A 17412-nucleotide genomic window follows, 5' to 3' on the forward strand; every position below is an offset into this window, starting at 1 on the left:
CTGTTCGGGGAAAAGTGGGAACTTTTCAGAATCAAGGTGATGTGGCTACCAGCAATGGTGTGGGGTATGATCATGTTGCCTCGTTACTTTGTTTGCAACAACAGTGAAACTTTGCTGGATGTAAAAAAAGAAAATAGAAAGCTGCGAATCCTTTTCCTTTTTCGAAATTCAGCTTGAAATAGCATCATAGCAAGAACATAAACTAGGGTTGACACTTAAAAAGAAAAACACTGTCTTGATGGTTATGTTATTACAAAAAAGCCAATTATGACAACAGTTGCGATGCTCAAACATCTTACAACGGCCAGCTCCCTAGCATTCTAATGGAGTCTAAAGAATATCTGCGAATTTATCAGATGAGTACATGTGTTGGAAAAGGGAAAGGGCACACTATGCAAGGATAAAGAAACAACATTACTAAGACTTTTTTTTTTAATCAGAAACCAAAATGACGATATCTCAAGAACACTCGCTGCAACAACAGAAAGAACAACCATGACCTTGAACAATGCTCCCGCCACAATTCAAAGATCGTACAAGAAAAGGAGCAGAAACTTGATGCTGCCCGTGTGCTAGTGAATAAACTGGGTATTGCACTCTCTATAAAACTCTGACTATTGAGGAAAACAAAAATCCATGCAGTCTACACAAACTTGGGTTTTATATATATCAAACAAGACTATCTTACCTCTGCTTGGTTTGTTGTCTGCAGTGTTTGCAAACAGTGGCGCTGTCAACACATGCATACTGTGCTTGTAGAAAAAGCTAAGGAATTCTGATTTTTCAGTTTTCTGAGGAATAAAAGATGAGAGAAATAAATTAAATTCCCACAAAAAAATAAATATTGTTTCGTTTCCGCACATGATTAGTCAAGGTTGATAAACCATTGGAACCTTATTATAAGAACACTCGGTGTCAAATCTGTAAAAATATTAATTAATAGACTGATAGTCCTGTGCAACCAACTGCAGCAACTGGCAAAGTCAGTTATGCTCAAGAAGATGAAACTTCATCCTTTTACTTTTTAATTGTTGACTGAAGACAACTTTTTTTCCCCAAAAGATAATTTTATCCCATTGTTTTTCCCGTCTAAGTTGAAAGAACAATCCAAAAACAACTCACACTGGCAGTTGCTAACATGTTTTCCGGATCTAGAAGAAGCCTCAAGATGCCTATCAATTGAACAGCTCCGCCCAGCTCTGAAAATAGAAAATGGATATTTCATCAAAATTATTACTATTTAAGAAATACCTACAAAATAATAAATGCACTCTTAACCTTACTTTTAACACATACAAAATGGAACAACGGGTCTTAAAATTTTCCAAACTACTTGGGCTCAAAAATGTATTCAAAGTTTAGTTACTATCATATCTTGACTCATTCCGCCCGGAAGGTTGTCACCGACTGAACGCGGGTTTCCTACATAAAAGCAACAAACCGATAAACAGTCATGTTAACTGCATTATTTGTGCGTATCACTATCAAAAAAGTGAAAATCAGAACGCAAAAAAAAGTTCTACTTTCACAGTCAGTCTTTTATCTTGTCCCACATTTTGTTGGCTACAATCTCTCCACAATTTTATCAATGAACAGAGCATATTTGTACAAAAAACCAAGACATAAACATAAACATCAAAGGAGAGAAGACAGCTATTAAGCTCACATACCCTAAAAGTACATGGACAAAATTGTACAAGGTGCACAATGCTGAGCACTTACCTGGATCCGAGTCATTGATCATCTGCTCAATGACTAAGTTGATCAGAAGATCCTCCTGTTGCAACAGCAAAGAAAACATTGATGAGACAATTATACAATATATATATATATAAAAACAATAACTCGCAAAACTTTTCAACAGGGCTTCACACTAGCCTGGCCTACATATTCTGTAAACCCTGTTTGGAATATCACCAATACTGCTCAATCCATCTACCTTTGTCTAGATCTACACTTCAGTAGTCTCCGCCCAAGATCCCATCGCTTCCGATCAAAGTTCACCTAAAATCCCTCTGTTTTAAGAAAACAGAATTTTTACTATACAAAAGTCACCCCTAAGATCCTGCTCTGAAGGTCTACATTCAGCTAAGATCCTGCATTTCAAATCATAATTTACTTGAAAAAAATCAGGCAGGGCATAGCACATCAACTAAGACAGAGTGAAAATTTGCAATCATTGAACTGCCCGTTGCGTCATAGATCAGCCACTCTCGTGAATGTAATAACATGTGCATTGTAAATCCTTGTTCCAGACGGGGTCACACTAATGTGTGAACTTGCAGACGCATTTGTTTTCCCCAAACACCACTCGCATCTGAGCTCTCCACTCAAACTTACATCACACGCTGGGTGGGTAGGTCCTTCAAGTTCGCACCAGGTGGGATCACAACAAACTATGAACTCTTCCCTGACCATTGCCGCAGCTGTCTTCTGAATTTGCGAGACCGACTGAATTTTAATTGGTATGGTCACAACACAATGGTGCGAACTGACAAAAATGGGGGAACCCGATCAGAGATGGAAAGCTATAAATTTTAGACACGTAAAGGGGAGGGATAAGTGAAAATGCCATGTCTCATACCACTGCGCTTGGTCATCAAGGTTGACCACTCTTTGCCTGCTACAAGTCATAAACCCATCCAGGGCCAGGTCAGTTCAGTTTAGAGTGAAGGAGGACCATTTTACCACTTGTGAGCCTAAAGATGGGCCACCGTTGATTCTTTTATTCTTCCATCGGCTAAGATCCCGTTTTTCCTTGCTCCCGAGCACAGGGATCTTAGGAAGAGATTACTGTATTCCAGCAGGGCGCATATAACACGCATAATCAAAGCTAAAAAAAAAAAAAATGTTGTGGAAGAAAATTATTATGACTAATTGGTTTCCAAGTTTTGAGATTCATTGTGCAAATCTATATTTTGTAAACCTTGACGCTGAGGCTTTCATTGTCCAGAGGTTACGGTGTTCGCCTCTCATTCAATATGTCCCGGGTTTGAATCCTGAATTTTGAGTACATTACCGAACGTATTAAAGTAATTCAAAATTCTTTTACAACTCCGCTTTTCGGGCCTGAAGTTTCTTATCCACATGCATCCAAAAGAAAAATGCATCTTAAAATATATGTACCCCTACTTTTCATGTGGGGCCAAATACCATATAACTGATGAGCAATGTACTGTTAAAACATTCTTTACCTGACAGTTTAAAAACACACTGCTCTCAAAAGGATTTTAAAAAGACAACCCATCACCCGGTCACACAAAAAATACTTACATCATCCACACTAATGCTCTCATTGAGAATGAACTCTCGCACCATGGACGGACTGAATTCAACAATGAAGGAAAATATGTCAATGGCAGCATTCTTCATTTTCTCATCATCAGTACCCTGAAAAACAAAGACATTCAAGTTAGAATATGTCAAAACCTTTTTAAAAAACTTCAGCTTTCAATTATAATGCTCAAAGCTTTTCAACTCTCCTCCAAAAAAATTTAAAAACCCACCATTAACAAGCTACTACAGTAGTAACATAAAAAAGGAAAGACCACAATGGTGAAAGCCACCTCTGACTACTCCCAACCAAATTTGAGTAATTCTGACTACAACATAAATACTTCTACAATTCACTACCAGTATGATGGGCAGTGGTTTAGACGACCGCTAGGAAGGTGAAGTTTAGTTAATGAAATTTCTTTCTCCAGAATTAAGCACTCCTCCAGATGGCTAAAACAGGACTTGGTGGTGGTGCACTACACCAGCATTGGACAGTACAGGCATCACTTTGAGCCCTTTTCATTTCTTTTAGTACCAAAAAAAAAAGTTTGGAACAAATGAACCAAGGAGGCCAACTGTTATGTTAAGCAATAAAACAATAAAATTAAAATAAATAAATATGAATTCTTCTCAATCTATGAAAAGCTTATACAGAATTTCAAACTATTTTTACTCATTGCTTACCAGAATGATTTCTATTGATGTCAGTATTCCCAGATTCGATAATGTCTGCAATACAGATAAAGAATAATTAAATTTTAATCATTTTCATAACAATCAGCAAATGAAAACGCTACAGGGCATAATTTCAACAGACACATTCATTTTTTTAAACTGTCTAATAAATTATGCAGTTCTAATCGGACTTGCACACCTTTTCAAAACACAATCAGGGACACCCGTATAACTTCAGATTACCTAAAAACAAAATTACATAAAGTAAGACTGCTTTTGGTGCATGTGAAAAGGCCCCCAAATTTACGATAACCATCCGTGACAGTCCCGAGAACTTCACGACAATTGACAAGCCTGGACTTAATACTTTACACACCATTCAAAGACTAAAATTTGTCTTCAAATATGTGTCACTGCATGCTCATTAAGGCTCACAACTGATCCTCCAACATTTAATTCAATCAGATAATATACCCAGTATGTCCGTTGGCAACACTATGAAGGCCACAGATGAAGGTTTTATTCAACTTCAGAGGCTACAGATAAGAAAGATAAGCATGATGAACTCTTACCTTGAAAAACGACTCTCTATTTGGCTGTTGCAATGTTTGTGAAAATGTACAGAACTCTTTGAGGAATAACACGAGATCCCTGCGATGATTATCATCTGTTTCTTCCCCCGTCAATTGGGTGAAGAGCGTGGTTAAAAACTTTACATCATCCTGAAACAGACAAAAAAAGCATTATCCCTGCTATAGCATAACCCCCAAGCCATCAGAATCATACCAAAGCATACGACCAGATAAAAAAAATGGTCTTCTTACGCAACAATTCATCATAATAAAATCACAAGTTCGTTATATTCCTTTACAAGATCATCTATCATAACTATCCTCTTGCTTTCATTTTGTTTATCAAAATTCAGAAAGGCTGCGTCTAATCATGTCCTTATTTCTTTCTTGAACTATATGCAACATGATGAGGCACTCATCAATTTTGGGGCATGTGGAGTTATTGGTATCATCTTAAAGCTTGTTTATTTGTCTTGCTTTTGTTGAAAAAAAAAATACCCATCGATCATGAATAAAAGTTTAGATATTTGCGATTTAAGGATGTAGGGATCGCCTAGTTTCAGAAGTAAAATTAACGAGAAAATGTCTGCCTAAGTTTGGTCACTTCTACAACTTAAGAATGCTTTAAAACTGAAAATTTACACTAAACCGACCTGTAATTAACGTTTTTCTTTCTTCCAGTAAAATCCACACAGAAATGTGTTTTGAAATGGTGTTGAGAAAGAAAAAAAATTCTATTAAAATTGCTTAACCATGACAGTTTCTTCCATTTCATTATATTGACGAGTGCCTCACATATTTCTTCCAAAACAAATTGTTACTGTACTTATGAATTAGCATTTTCCAGAAAAGCATAGCAGTAAAAAGAAATCATTACAGTGGTTAAAGCAGTGCATGTTAAAATATATTACCTTCTATAAAAACCTGTCAGCCTTGCATGAAGAAAATCAGAGATTACAGAAATAAACACAATGCATTTACATCCGGCAAAACAATTAGTTAAAAGTCTGTCAGAACAATCATACCTGTATCATACTGACAATTTCCACTTTGTTAAAGAAAATGAAGGACGTGAGCGAAGACAACAAATTTTCTTCAAACACAGATGGTGTGGGTAGGATTACGTCTTGGATGTACTGTACTCGATAGGTCTGATGAATTTTCGTTTCCAACTCTGAATTGGTCATGGGTACAACCTGAAACACAGAAAAAAATGTCATCTAACCAGTCAACAATCCTTTGCAGGCGACAATAGAATAGGACTTGCAATAGTAGCCAAAGACTGGAAATATTCACCAAAATTATATGCATTTGAGCAGTTTAGTGAGGAAACTGCAAAAACTACACTTTATGGCCCTAAAGGTGCAGGACATCAATTGAAATTCTATTTTAAAAGTAGTCAGTGTCTCGTGTGCAATTTGAAACTTCATGCTACACCATATGTCATTAGTGAAGCAACATCTCAAGGATGTCTCATGCAACCTATTCCAGCTGGACTAAAGTATGTAGAAAAATAGTCTGAATACATTTCTTACCTTACAAAACCAACCAGAAAATGTTGTGTTAGGATTAATCATTGTTCACATTTTCCAGATAACAGCGATAAATTAAATCCTAGTTGTACTCGTCATTTTGCTTCAATATAAAAAATGGTAAACACAGAAATTTTCACCATAGCTTCATTTTACCACCTAGCCCAACTACCCTTCAAAAACATTGCCATCCAAGGCATTTGTGTTGTATTTCTCCATCTGAGTCAGACTGTTCTTTTGACTAGTTTAAGTCTTACAACAAATCATGTTTGCCAAAATTCTGTTCTTCAAATTTCAGTGGAAGACAAAATTATTATTAGAACATACATCGTAAGGACAAGTCCTATGAAATTTTACCTTTGAATACCATGAACAAAACATCTTATTTTAGGGGTTATCTAGAACCAGAAAAAACAAATCTCAACAATAAAGCTGGGGAAGAAAGCAACAATTGAAATATCACTAGAATACAGAAACTAGGACCAGACACAGGGGGGCACCATCTATAAAAGTAAATGGGGACGCATAAAATTATTGAACTCACAAGGAACAAGGTACAAGGACAGAAATTAGATTTGTCTCTTCAAAGAAAAAAATATGAGAGAAAGCAACCCCCTCCATAATCAAAATAGAAAGCAAAACAAACCTCCTTGATCTTTCTGTGAGACATAAATTGCAGTATTGTAGAAGACAGTTCATATACTTTATGAACAGAAGAAAAAAAACCCTTGACATATACAACAACAACAAACCAGATACTGTTACAGTATTTTCTACACCCGCAATATACACGTACCTCTTTGAACTTGGCCGTGTTGCGCAGGTACTCTCTGTGTTTGACTGGCACTGGTGAGGTGGGGTCATACTCCAAGATACCAATGACATCAAATATAATATCATCCGAGAACATGATCTCAAACAATGCATTCTTATTCAGAAGAAATATGTTCTTAAAAATTTCATACAAATGATGCAGGCCGTCCACATTTTCCAAGTCCTCACACATATGAAAAAGGTCCACCAGTTTCCGAATGTATCCCTCAGCCTCTATGGCAACTGCTAGTTTCTCCCGACGAATTGGAGATGGCAACACCGAGGAAAACAACTCTGCAATTTCTTCTAATCTGCTGGATTCACATGGAGGCAACTCAATGGGTGGGGCAGCATCAGGCATGTCATCAAACCTTTCATCCTCAGATTCTTCCACTACATCTTGAGTTATGTCAACGCTTGGATCTTTACCTTGCACCTGAAATATACGCATTAAATATATTACAACTCTATTTTCAAATTCATTTTTAAAAAACAGAAAAAGGAATAAATTTAACTAATATATTAAATCGAAAGCGTGATCAAGCTTCAGAAAATACTGTACACTGTATAACAGTCTGCTAGTCAATTAAAATTCAACTGGTTTTTTAGTTCAACAAATTTATAGCTACTTCACAAAGACAATGACTTCAAACTTTCTATAGTCAATTTTTGTTAAATCAAAATAACAATACAAACACTCACTGTGCAAATTTTTTCCCATATTTCATCACAACCAGCTTTTTCTTGAAAGCTCAGGGCCAAATCATAGTTGTCAGCCTCAGACCACACAATCAGGGTTTCCTGTAATTCAACAAAGAGATCAACATGAGACGCTTAAAGGGATACAGCCATATTTTCTGACTCAATTATCAATCCAACTGCATGCATGGACTACTTAAAAACTGTGTACTTAAACATTAAAATATTTAATTTGTGTTTTAGAAAAATGGTCTATGTTTCTCAATAAGCAATATTTTTTTCAAAGAGAGCAGAAACTGAAATGTATTTGTTAAAAACGTTCATGGCACTAAAACTAAAAAATTTAAATTCCATTTCAGGCATCGTTCAAAATATTCCCATAAAATCTAAGGAATGAAAGTCACCTGCTGTTTTTGGTACGCTGTGTCCTGCTGTATCTTTGATTCCAACAATATTGAGCCTGCAATGAATCAAAAATTCACTTTTGTAAGAGTGACATTTTTTCAGCAAACATTAAGATTATGATCACAAGAACAAAGGCTGGAAAAACATTCTTGTCGAATAACTTGCTGAGAGAGGCATCTTCCTGTCATGGCAAAGCCTAGAACATGTGATCAAAAGATCTGGCATTCAATTTTCCAACTATTGCGAGTAAGACAGTATTCTTCGACAAAGTAATGTACCATAACATTCTACAAAACTGGATGAATTCTGGACAGTTGCCAGATCTGGAATAAAACTGACTTAGAACTTGAAAACATTAAGAAAAAACTCAAAAATATGGGTGACAAAGATGAATATATATAAAGGTGCAAGCCAGGTAAAAGTATAGCTATTTTTTTTTAAATTCTGAAAACAGACCCTCAACAGCTCTTTACAGTACCAATTTTTTTTTTAAGACACGCCAGGTCCTGCCAGGAATCAATTCTTAAACATCATATAGGCCTACCTCCATACCTATTTTTTGGTGGTACTTTCACACCTGCATGCATGCTAAACTGCCATAATTTTGACTGTAGAACAACAAATGGCCACCAAAACCATTGAAATCAATTGTTTTCAAGAAAATCTCAAACCTGATTGCAAAATATATTTTATAGTATAATACAGTGTGAATGTCCCCTTCAACCCTTTAGATTTTTGTTTATTTCAAAGGGTATGTCCCCCTGTAGGAAGTCAAGCAGCTGCATAACAAGGAAAGTGCTAGATCAAGAGGGAAAACAACGTGGAACCTGGAGAAGAGTCACTGAAATAGATGTACAGGAAAGTGGGAAGACATGGAGTGACATCAAGCGACTAGCCCAGAATAGGGAAAGGTGGAAAGTGTTTGCTCGTGGCCTATCCTGATCCAGGGTGAGAAAGGCAATGATGATGAGGATACCCCCTTGTAGCCCCCCCTGACTTTTAAATTATAAGCGAAATACTGATAAGCAATTAAACCTATGGTAAATTAGTATCAATGTAAACAAGTATCTTAAAATCTAATAATATATTTGAAAAGGACATATAGAATTAATGAACAAGAAATGAGGGATAGAATAACTGAACATGAGACAGGTGTGAAAGTAAAATAATCCCATTTAAAAAAAAATAATTTAAATACACAGGAATGGAAAACGTTCTGAGGGGTTTGAACTACTGAACCTATTCTCATCTGCTAGCTATGGAGAGAAGTTATATTATTGGATTCCAAAACTGTCCAAGAATCTTATTCATTTTACAAGACTTGTCTTTTCATAGTTGTTGTTTTTTTAATAACTTATAACAGTTTAGAAACTTTTCAAAATGTCAGTCACTAAGCACTGATTCAATGACTTTGGAAATTGCCGAAAAAGGAATTCAGATTTAGAGCTGCAATTGCAGCATAAAATTTGAGTTACAGTCAGAATATTGTTTAATACAATTACTGTTCATTTATATTATGCACATGACTGTTAGCCTGCTTGTGTATGTGTGTGTGTGTGTGTGTGTCTGTGTGTGAGCGTGCGTGCGTGCGTGCATGTGTGTGTGTCTGCATGCGTGTGTGCATGTTGTGTATGAGCGTATGTGGTGAAACACCAAACCAATGTGCCAGGATCTGTTCAATAAAGATGTATCTGATCTATCTTACTCTTGTTGCAGGGGAAAATTAGGCAGTCTTCGGGAGAAGTGGTCCCAGCCTAACTCTATAGAGACATTATTATTCATTATACACAAAAAACGAAAGTCGAGTAAAAAAAATGACTGAGTTGCCTGACAAACATTTTGAGACAGATCTATTTTCGGCACTATTCTGAAATCGGTATCTAACATAGTGTGCTGAGAACAATTTTGGCACTAAAAACAGCCACAAACCATCATTTTGTGAATTTAGCAGGCCTAAACCCCCCCTTTTTTTGTTTTGGCAGGGGGACCCCCTTTTTTTAAGGCAACTTCCGGTTTTGTTTCCGATTGAGTACATAAGGTATAAATGTCTATTTAGTTAGGCCGGGACCACTTCTCTCGAAAATTAACACATGGCAGGAAGGATACCAACCTTCTGAAGTAGGCTTTCTTTTTTTATTACAATTACAGGTAGGCTAGATATATTGACTATAGAGATCTAGATTCTAGATCTAGATCAAAATCTAGAATATCTAGACAATCTAGATCTAGAATCTAGATCTATATGATTCTAAACTAAACTCTAAATAACACAACTTGGACATGGAACACAAAGAATTTCATAAATAATAGAAAACGTAAACTTCATTCAATTACTCACTATAACACAACTTTACTGCACTAGACCTATACAAACTACTACAGTCAGCCTGTATTCCACTGAATTATGAATATATAAGTTCAGTAAAAAAAAAAAAATTTTTAAACTTGCATCTCACTGAAACAAAAACCAAAAAAATTACTAACAACATACTTAGGCAATCTAGTCTAGATCTAGATCTAGATCTAGATTAGATCAAGATTCTACCCAGAAAACGGATGGACTTCCGGCCGTAACGAGCGGCCACCCCATCAAACACAATAAAGAGGCCTAACCCTAACCCTCCTACCCCTAGCCCTCAATTAGTTCTGCTGTCTCATAGTAGTGGTCGCTCGTTACGGAAGTCCTCCCCAGAAAACAGTTTATCTCAACCATCTAAAGCTTATTTATCCCTGTCAAGTCCTTTTAACTAAACTGAACATCCACTGCTGGCTCCTCTCCCTTCTAGATATCTAGAATGATCTCATTCCTATACAAATCTCAGACATGAATTGGATAAAATCCCTCCCCGAACCCACACTTAGTTGACTTATCTTCCCTACCCCTCATTTAGATCTAAACTGGAACACAAACTGGGATGATCACCCATTCCAGTGACCACTTTGGCTATATTAATACATCATACGAGAGTAATTACAGTAGTCAATAAAAAGAATAATTCCTCACCATCAGTCTCTGACCGGACCAAGAGAGACATCCCTCGTAACCTCTCCACATAAGCTGAAGAAACATGCCCAGTTCCTCGGTCGTCCCACTGACGATCTTCGTTCAGCATGTAGAGTTTCACCCTCCTTCTGGTATCAGCCATCGTTACAAAATGCCCAGTTACTTTCCGAACACAACGTACTGAAACAAAGGAGCGATTGTATCCTTACTCCTGCGGTACCCTTGAGGCGGCACAGGAGGCGCTCGTTTGCTCAAAACCAAAACACTGGTCTTCGATACGTGATGGGACCCCAAAAATGCTTCATTCCGTTTTGTCCATCCACTAAAGCAGTTGTTAACTGTCGATGTTAACACTGCCTAGTGGAAAATGTTATTCGATGAAAGCATTGTGTGATTTTTCATTTTCTAAAGCGAATAATAACGATAAAACGTTGGCGTTGTCAACATTGCTAGCGACACTACATAGCCGCCATATTGAATGATTGATAATCGAAAAACGGGGTTCACATATTTAATATAATGGCTTCCCTATAGTTATAAAAAGCTGGAAGAATTGCATAGGTATGAAAACAATTAAAGTCTGTACGATTTATTTTCAACAACAAAAAAGACAAAGAAAAGAAAGAAAGACAGACAAGGATGAAGATAAAGTTGTGTATTTGTGGCCTTTCTCCAGCACATAATACATTTGTATGAGTCCAGTCATATTGCTGCTTTAAAGAATTATCTTTGCCCAGCCCTTCTCTTCATCCTAAAAATGCCGACGACGCTCCCATCATGTATTATGAACATTGAAGAACTGACCCTCAGACTCAAGAGTATAGAATCTAGAGTCAAGAGAACGAGGTGCTTTAGAGTTAGAGCTAGTACAAACAGTGGTCGCTCTGAATCCGAGGCCATGCTGTTACATTATAATATTATCTTCCAAAATCACAATTATCACCTGTGATTTTTCTCTCATTTTCGATTTTTTTTTCTTCTCTAGGTATAATGAGCGCGAGGCAAAAGAGCAAAAAAATATTCGGTAAAAAAAACTCAAATCTATTTAGGCTAAATTCAGGGCTAGATCTAGAATCTATATATCTAGATCTAGAATCTAGATCTAATAGTAAAGTTTGTTCGTGGCCCGACCGAGCTGTAGAGCCCGTGCAGCCTAGCACTGACTGTTTGATTCTAATCCTGTTTGCTATTATAATACATTATTATCTAAAGGAGACATCAGATGTTTTTATTTGTCAAAGAAAAAAAGCATGGTAGTTTGAGAACAGAATAGTTTTGGGGCTTTTAGATTGAGCACCATCATTAGATCTAATCGCGTAACAATATAAAAAATACAGTGTAGGCCTATAGAAGCTACAGTAGTACATGTGTATACCGTATGTAAACTCTCTCTCTCTCTCTCTCTCTCTCTCTCTCTCTCTCTCTCTCTCTCTCTCTCTCTCTTCCTCCATAACTACGTACACGTCGTACTCAAACGCGTACGGATGCGCGTGTACAATGGTACACACACTACTCTCTCTCTCTCTCTCTCTCTCTCTCTCTCTCTCTCTCTCTCTCTCTCTCTCTCTCTCTCTCTCTCTCTCTCTCTATCTCTCTCTCTCTCTCTCTCTCTCGTGTGTGTGTGTGTGTATGTGTGTGTGTGTGTGTGTGTGTGTGTGTGTGTGTGTGTGTGTGTGTGTGTGTGTGTGTGTGTGTGGAGAGAGAGAGAGAGAGAGTAAAACTTCGATAGAGGTCTCATGTATACAGTTAAAACGTAGGGCCTACTATTGTCTAACTTTCTGAAGTCCCATATCCCATTGCTCAACATTGATTAAGACGTAACACTTGCGTCCGAAAAGAAGCACATCATACCGACACCAGGGTGTACTGAGCTATAGGCTTACAATATAGGTCTATACATAGGTCAAAAGAACGCTCCACGATTTTGAAAACGAACCAGCCGCTCACCTGAACTGCCAGGCCCGAGGTATATGGCCGTTTTTGTACTGTACTTTTCTTTACTCACACTCGCGTACACGGGACATCATCACATAGTACAGTGGAACTCAGATTCAACGAAGTCGTCGAGCTGGCCTTCAATTTCGTTGAATCCGAGTGTTCGTAAGTTATAGCAAATATGAGGTTTTTGTGTTGGTAATCTACAGGTACCGAGCATGTATTCAACTTTCTCAATCAAAAGCAGTTCGGCTTCTAATGAGAGGCATTTTCGTTTTGTTTGTGTTTTTTATACCAGTGTATGTCACTCTATTGTAACATGTCTATTCTTCTGCACTTATTTGACCTTATTGTGTTGCAAGTGCCATAAAACTATTACGAAAACTACAAGAATTGCTGCAAAATTCCCGGAAAATACGCTGAACTATACATGCACCAATAAGCACAGACTGCAAGAGGGCTGATTTGTTCAAATGCACGCCCGTGTCATCTTATCTATTATCTATCGTATTGTTTGCCAAACAAGTTATGTTGCTGTGTAGAGCCTAGCAGACGGCAACATTTGATTCTACAGTCAAGCCCGCAATCCATTAGATCTACGTAGATCCATGTCAAGATAATCTCATCATTGTAATACTGATCAGTAGCCGGGGAAAAAATAATACACGTACATGTAACTGTGTCGTGTTTGTATCTCTACTGACATTCCACGCCCGCACCGTTAGTACCCCCCCCCCTTCCCCAGACACACACACACACAGTCACATGTCATACGTGCGCTGGCCGCCCGTCCGACCCCGACACACGCTAAGACACGAGAGCGTGATAACAACGCGTGTGTTGGTATGAAAGGAGGCCGTTGATTGGTTGCATAAAGCAGATCACCCTGTACTGTAAGTGACTTTGTTGAATCCGAGCTTGCTCATTGATGTGTTCGCTAAATCCGAGTTATTTTTATTGATTTTCTAAAAATAAAAAATTCGGGGGAGATATCTCCTTTCATTAAATCCGAGTTTTCATTGAAACTGAATTCCACTGCAACGTAGTGTAAGAGAAGCAGCTATCAGAAGGATAAATGGTGGAGCATTGTGACATCTCTCCACAACCACATTCTAATTGTCATTAGTGGTAGCTGCCGGAACGTTATTTGCTTTCTTCAAGTAAGTGAGACGAAGTTCTCACACTCATATATCGGCGATTAGAGCTATGTCTCCCGAGGCTTTGAAAAATGGTGATGTTTTGAGTTTGGGGTCGTGACCGCAGACTGTCTTAACGCGTGAAACACCTAAACTTGGAGTAAAAATACAAAAGAGCGTTTTTCTTCGTCATGTATGTGTACCAATGAACTGAAATCTTTTCAAAACTTAGAAGCTATAAATATTATAAACACACACACACACACATTTTCATATTTATATATATATATAATGGGTTGGACATCCATTCAGTCAGTTGCTGAAGGTTACATTTGGGTCAAATCCTTGAGGATCAGCTGCATCTTCCAGCACTCTTTTGATAAGCTTTCGATGGGTGATTCGTTGACTTTGACAGATTTCATTGAAGGCCCTTTCGAATGCTGGGGGCTCGGCGTCTTATTGATCCTGGCCCCTTTTAGCTTTTTCAAGTCTTAAGACAACATTCCCAAATCTGAAGGGTAGGGCCTATAATAGTACTTAATGCCCGCACGTGTATTATACATGTAGTTTTTTTGTTGAGCCCAAACGCAGTCTTGGGGATTTCGGTTCAACTTCGTATCATACCGTGGAACTCAGATTCAACGAAAGGAGATGGATTCCCCCATTTTTTCTTCTTTAAAATCAATAAAAATAACCCGGATTCAACGAACACTTAAATCAGCAAGCTCGGATTCAACGAGATCGCTCCCAGGGTGAACAGCGCCCTCTGTGTTCTATTCAAGGGGTCAAAACCGGTTATAGTACTGGCACAAAACATCATTAACCAGTCGTATTGGTGATTGGCAAGTTGCATGGCAGACAAATATGCAGAAAATATTAGTTTCTCTATGGGTTTGTTTTTTTCTGCAGCTGTGCCAGTTGGGAAGCAACAGTTCGAAATCACGAATCCACTTGCAACAGAATCCAGAAGGCTAAGGCCCAGGAACTCTCGGATATATTTCTGACTTTGGAGTACATGTATCACTTTGACTTTGACTGGATATTTTTATTAAGATTTCCCTCTCTGAAGGGACAAACCTGAAGAACACAGGCCTATTTCTCTGGATTCAGCTTCTGATTTGCCGACTTCAATCTCCGAAAGACGTATTTATCAATCCAGTTGAGGCGTTGATGAAAACTAGAGCCGAACACTATCGTGCAATGATAATAATAATAGGGCCTATTATTTCGTCATGTTGCCATTGTAGTTGCCGTGGGGGGGGGGGGATCATTTATTTTATTATAGGAAAGCAAAGAATAACATTTGCCATGATACTGCTTGTCGCAAGAGGCGACTACTGGTGCTTTGATCTGGTCTCCCGAAAAGTGCCAGTTTGCGGAGGGCCAACTATCCGACCCTGTAAAAACAGAAAGTTACAAAAACACGAATCACACTCGTTTATTTATTTTTCCATCTTATGGGACAGAGGAGCCTACAGAAAAGTGGTAAGACGTGGAATAATACCAAGAGGCTGGCCCAGGACAGGGAAAGTGTGGAAAGTTTAAGCCTGATCCAGGATGAGAAAGGCAATGATGATAATCGTCCAGGTAGACAACAATTTTATATAAAAGGATTCCTTTGAATAAGCTACACGTTGGAAACCCGGTGACAGGGTGTGGCTGCGTTGTTAGTGCAATTGAGGCCTATGCCCATGGGCAGCAGATTTACTTTTTTTGTCAGTAATCTACTTTTTTTCTTTTCTTTTTTTTGGGGGTGGGGGGGGGGGGGGTCCTGAAGCAGACTTTTCTGTCGGACATTCATCTAGTTCAATTTGGATGTAGGTTTATACGGGATGCCCACTACAGACGGGCCCGATCGACCGACTAGTTCGCCTAAAAAACAAACGTGTTTGTTTTCAGTTTCAGGCAACCGAGTTGGTCGATCGACCCGATCCAGCCGAAGTGGACACCCCGTATTATTAACCTGATTCGCGCCAAGAAAACAATTAATGCTGTAGAATTTCGCACCCGTCCGTCAAATACAGAAGATACGACATAATAATAATATACAACCGTAAGACAACCGGACACTTTGACCATGTGAGAGGAGCAAGTGGTAGATCTAGTAATTTGTATCAATCAAAACCTACACAGCTAAATGTAATGTATTGACTACAGATCAACGCGACGACAGAGCTCACATGTTTCCCAAAACACATTCTGTTGAATAGGTATAGGTGTGCATGCCATTGTTGTGTGACGTTTCGCTAAATTATGCCAACTCTTCAGATTGTCTCGGGCTCTCTGGTTGGACTAAAAATAGAAGCGAATTCCTGTGTTATATAATCTATTATAGCCTACATATTGTACTTTTATTACCAGTGAGAAAAAGTACACAATTCTATGTGGCCTAATGTCCTTTTGCGTCTGTGGAAGGGCAGGGGGTGGGAATAGCGTTTTACCCCGAAAAGCTAATATTACTAATAATACAAATGTATACCCTTCACTTCATGCTCAAGCCCCTCAACGCACCTACCCAGCCTTAACTTAATGATTTTTTGAATGTCTAAGTAATCAACTCGGATTTATGAAACGCAGGAATGCGCTTTTACTCTTAGACTTTAAACTTACTCCATAACTCAAATTGGGGTAGCTTCAGAATGCTCTCAGGTCTGCTGCTGGGGTAAAAGTATAGATTGTGAAGCGCAGAGAGCTTGCTGTTGGGCGGGGATTTGTGCTAGGCTACACATAATAAAATAATGCTATTTACTATTATTATTATTATAACTGTTACAGCACTTTTCCACCCCGATTCTGTTGGTGCACCATGGCATGTGAGCCAAGTTTCATTCATTTTTGTCCTCGGGTTTTCCCATAATAATATAAGATAGATGCGATGGATGTTCGACTGTGTGAGTAGAGAAGATTATAACATTATAAAAGACAAAACGCACGGTGTTGGCCATTGGCCATGCAAAGGGGAGGAAGGAACGCAACCATAATTATCATTTACAGTGATGACTGTTACTTCCCCTGGAGGGGTGGGGAGTTGCGTTCATCGAACCGACCGTCATATTCCGACCGATACTACATGTTTATCATTATAATGCAATATTGCCCGATCAAGGAGTAGCTATGCAGCAGGAGTCAGGAGCCCAGAGGACGGAGCAAAGGGGATGAGGGCAGGGACAGGAAGAGGAGACGAAATCAGAGGACAGAACGTTGCAAGAGAGCAGGATCAGGTGAAAGGAGACATGATTTTAAATTTTAATGCCCCTGTTACTGTTACACGCAACAATAAATTGTGCCAGATTTGTCGTATGCGAGAACTGTCCGTGTGTGTAGTCTGTTTAGACGTTCCAATCTATCGTCCAGTTTTCTTTCGA

At 38.4% G+C, this 17412-nt stretch overlaps 1 protein-coding gene across 1 annotated transcript in view; it reads right to left on the bottom strand.

The window, feature by feature from the left end:
- Positions 1-11466, bottom strand: part of LOC101851077 (serine/threonine-protein phosphatase 4 regulatory subunit 3A) — a 28057-nt gene extending 16591 nt beyond the window's left edge. Inside the window, exons 1-11 of the mRNA XM_005109348.2 lie at positions 10977-11466; positions 7972-8027; positions 7571-7669; positions 6852-7304; positions 5549-5719; positions 4524-4673; positions 3961-4005; positions 3274-3390; positions 1723-1777; positions 1123-1199; positions 689-791 (exon numbers count right to left, since the gene is read on the bottom strand). Coding sequence (XP_005109405.1) covers positions 689-791; positions 1123-1199; positions 1723-1777; positions 3274-3390; positions 3961-4005; positions 4524-4673; positions 5549-5719; positions 6852-7304; positions 7571-7669; positions 7972-8027; positions 10977-11118 — 1468 coding nt within the window. The 5' untranslated portion in view covers positions 11119-11466. The remainder of the gene's footprint in view (positions 1-688; positions 792-1122; positions 1200-1722; positions 1778-3273; positions 3391-3960; positions 4006-4523; positions 4674-5548; positions 5720-6851; positions 7305-7570; positions 7670-7971; positions 8028-10976) is intronic.
- Positions 11467-17412: the final 5946 nt, after the last annotated feature.

The sequence above is a fragment of the Aplysia californica genome, unplaced genomic scaffold (genome assembly GCF_000002075.1).
Source record: "Aplysia californica isolate F4 #8 unplaced genomic scaffold, AplCal3.0 scaffold00769, whole genome shotgun sequence".
Taxonomy (NCBI): Eukaryota; Metazoa; Mollusca; class Gastropoda; order Aplysiida; family Aplysiidae; genus Aplysia; species Aplysia californica.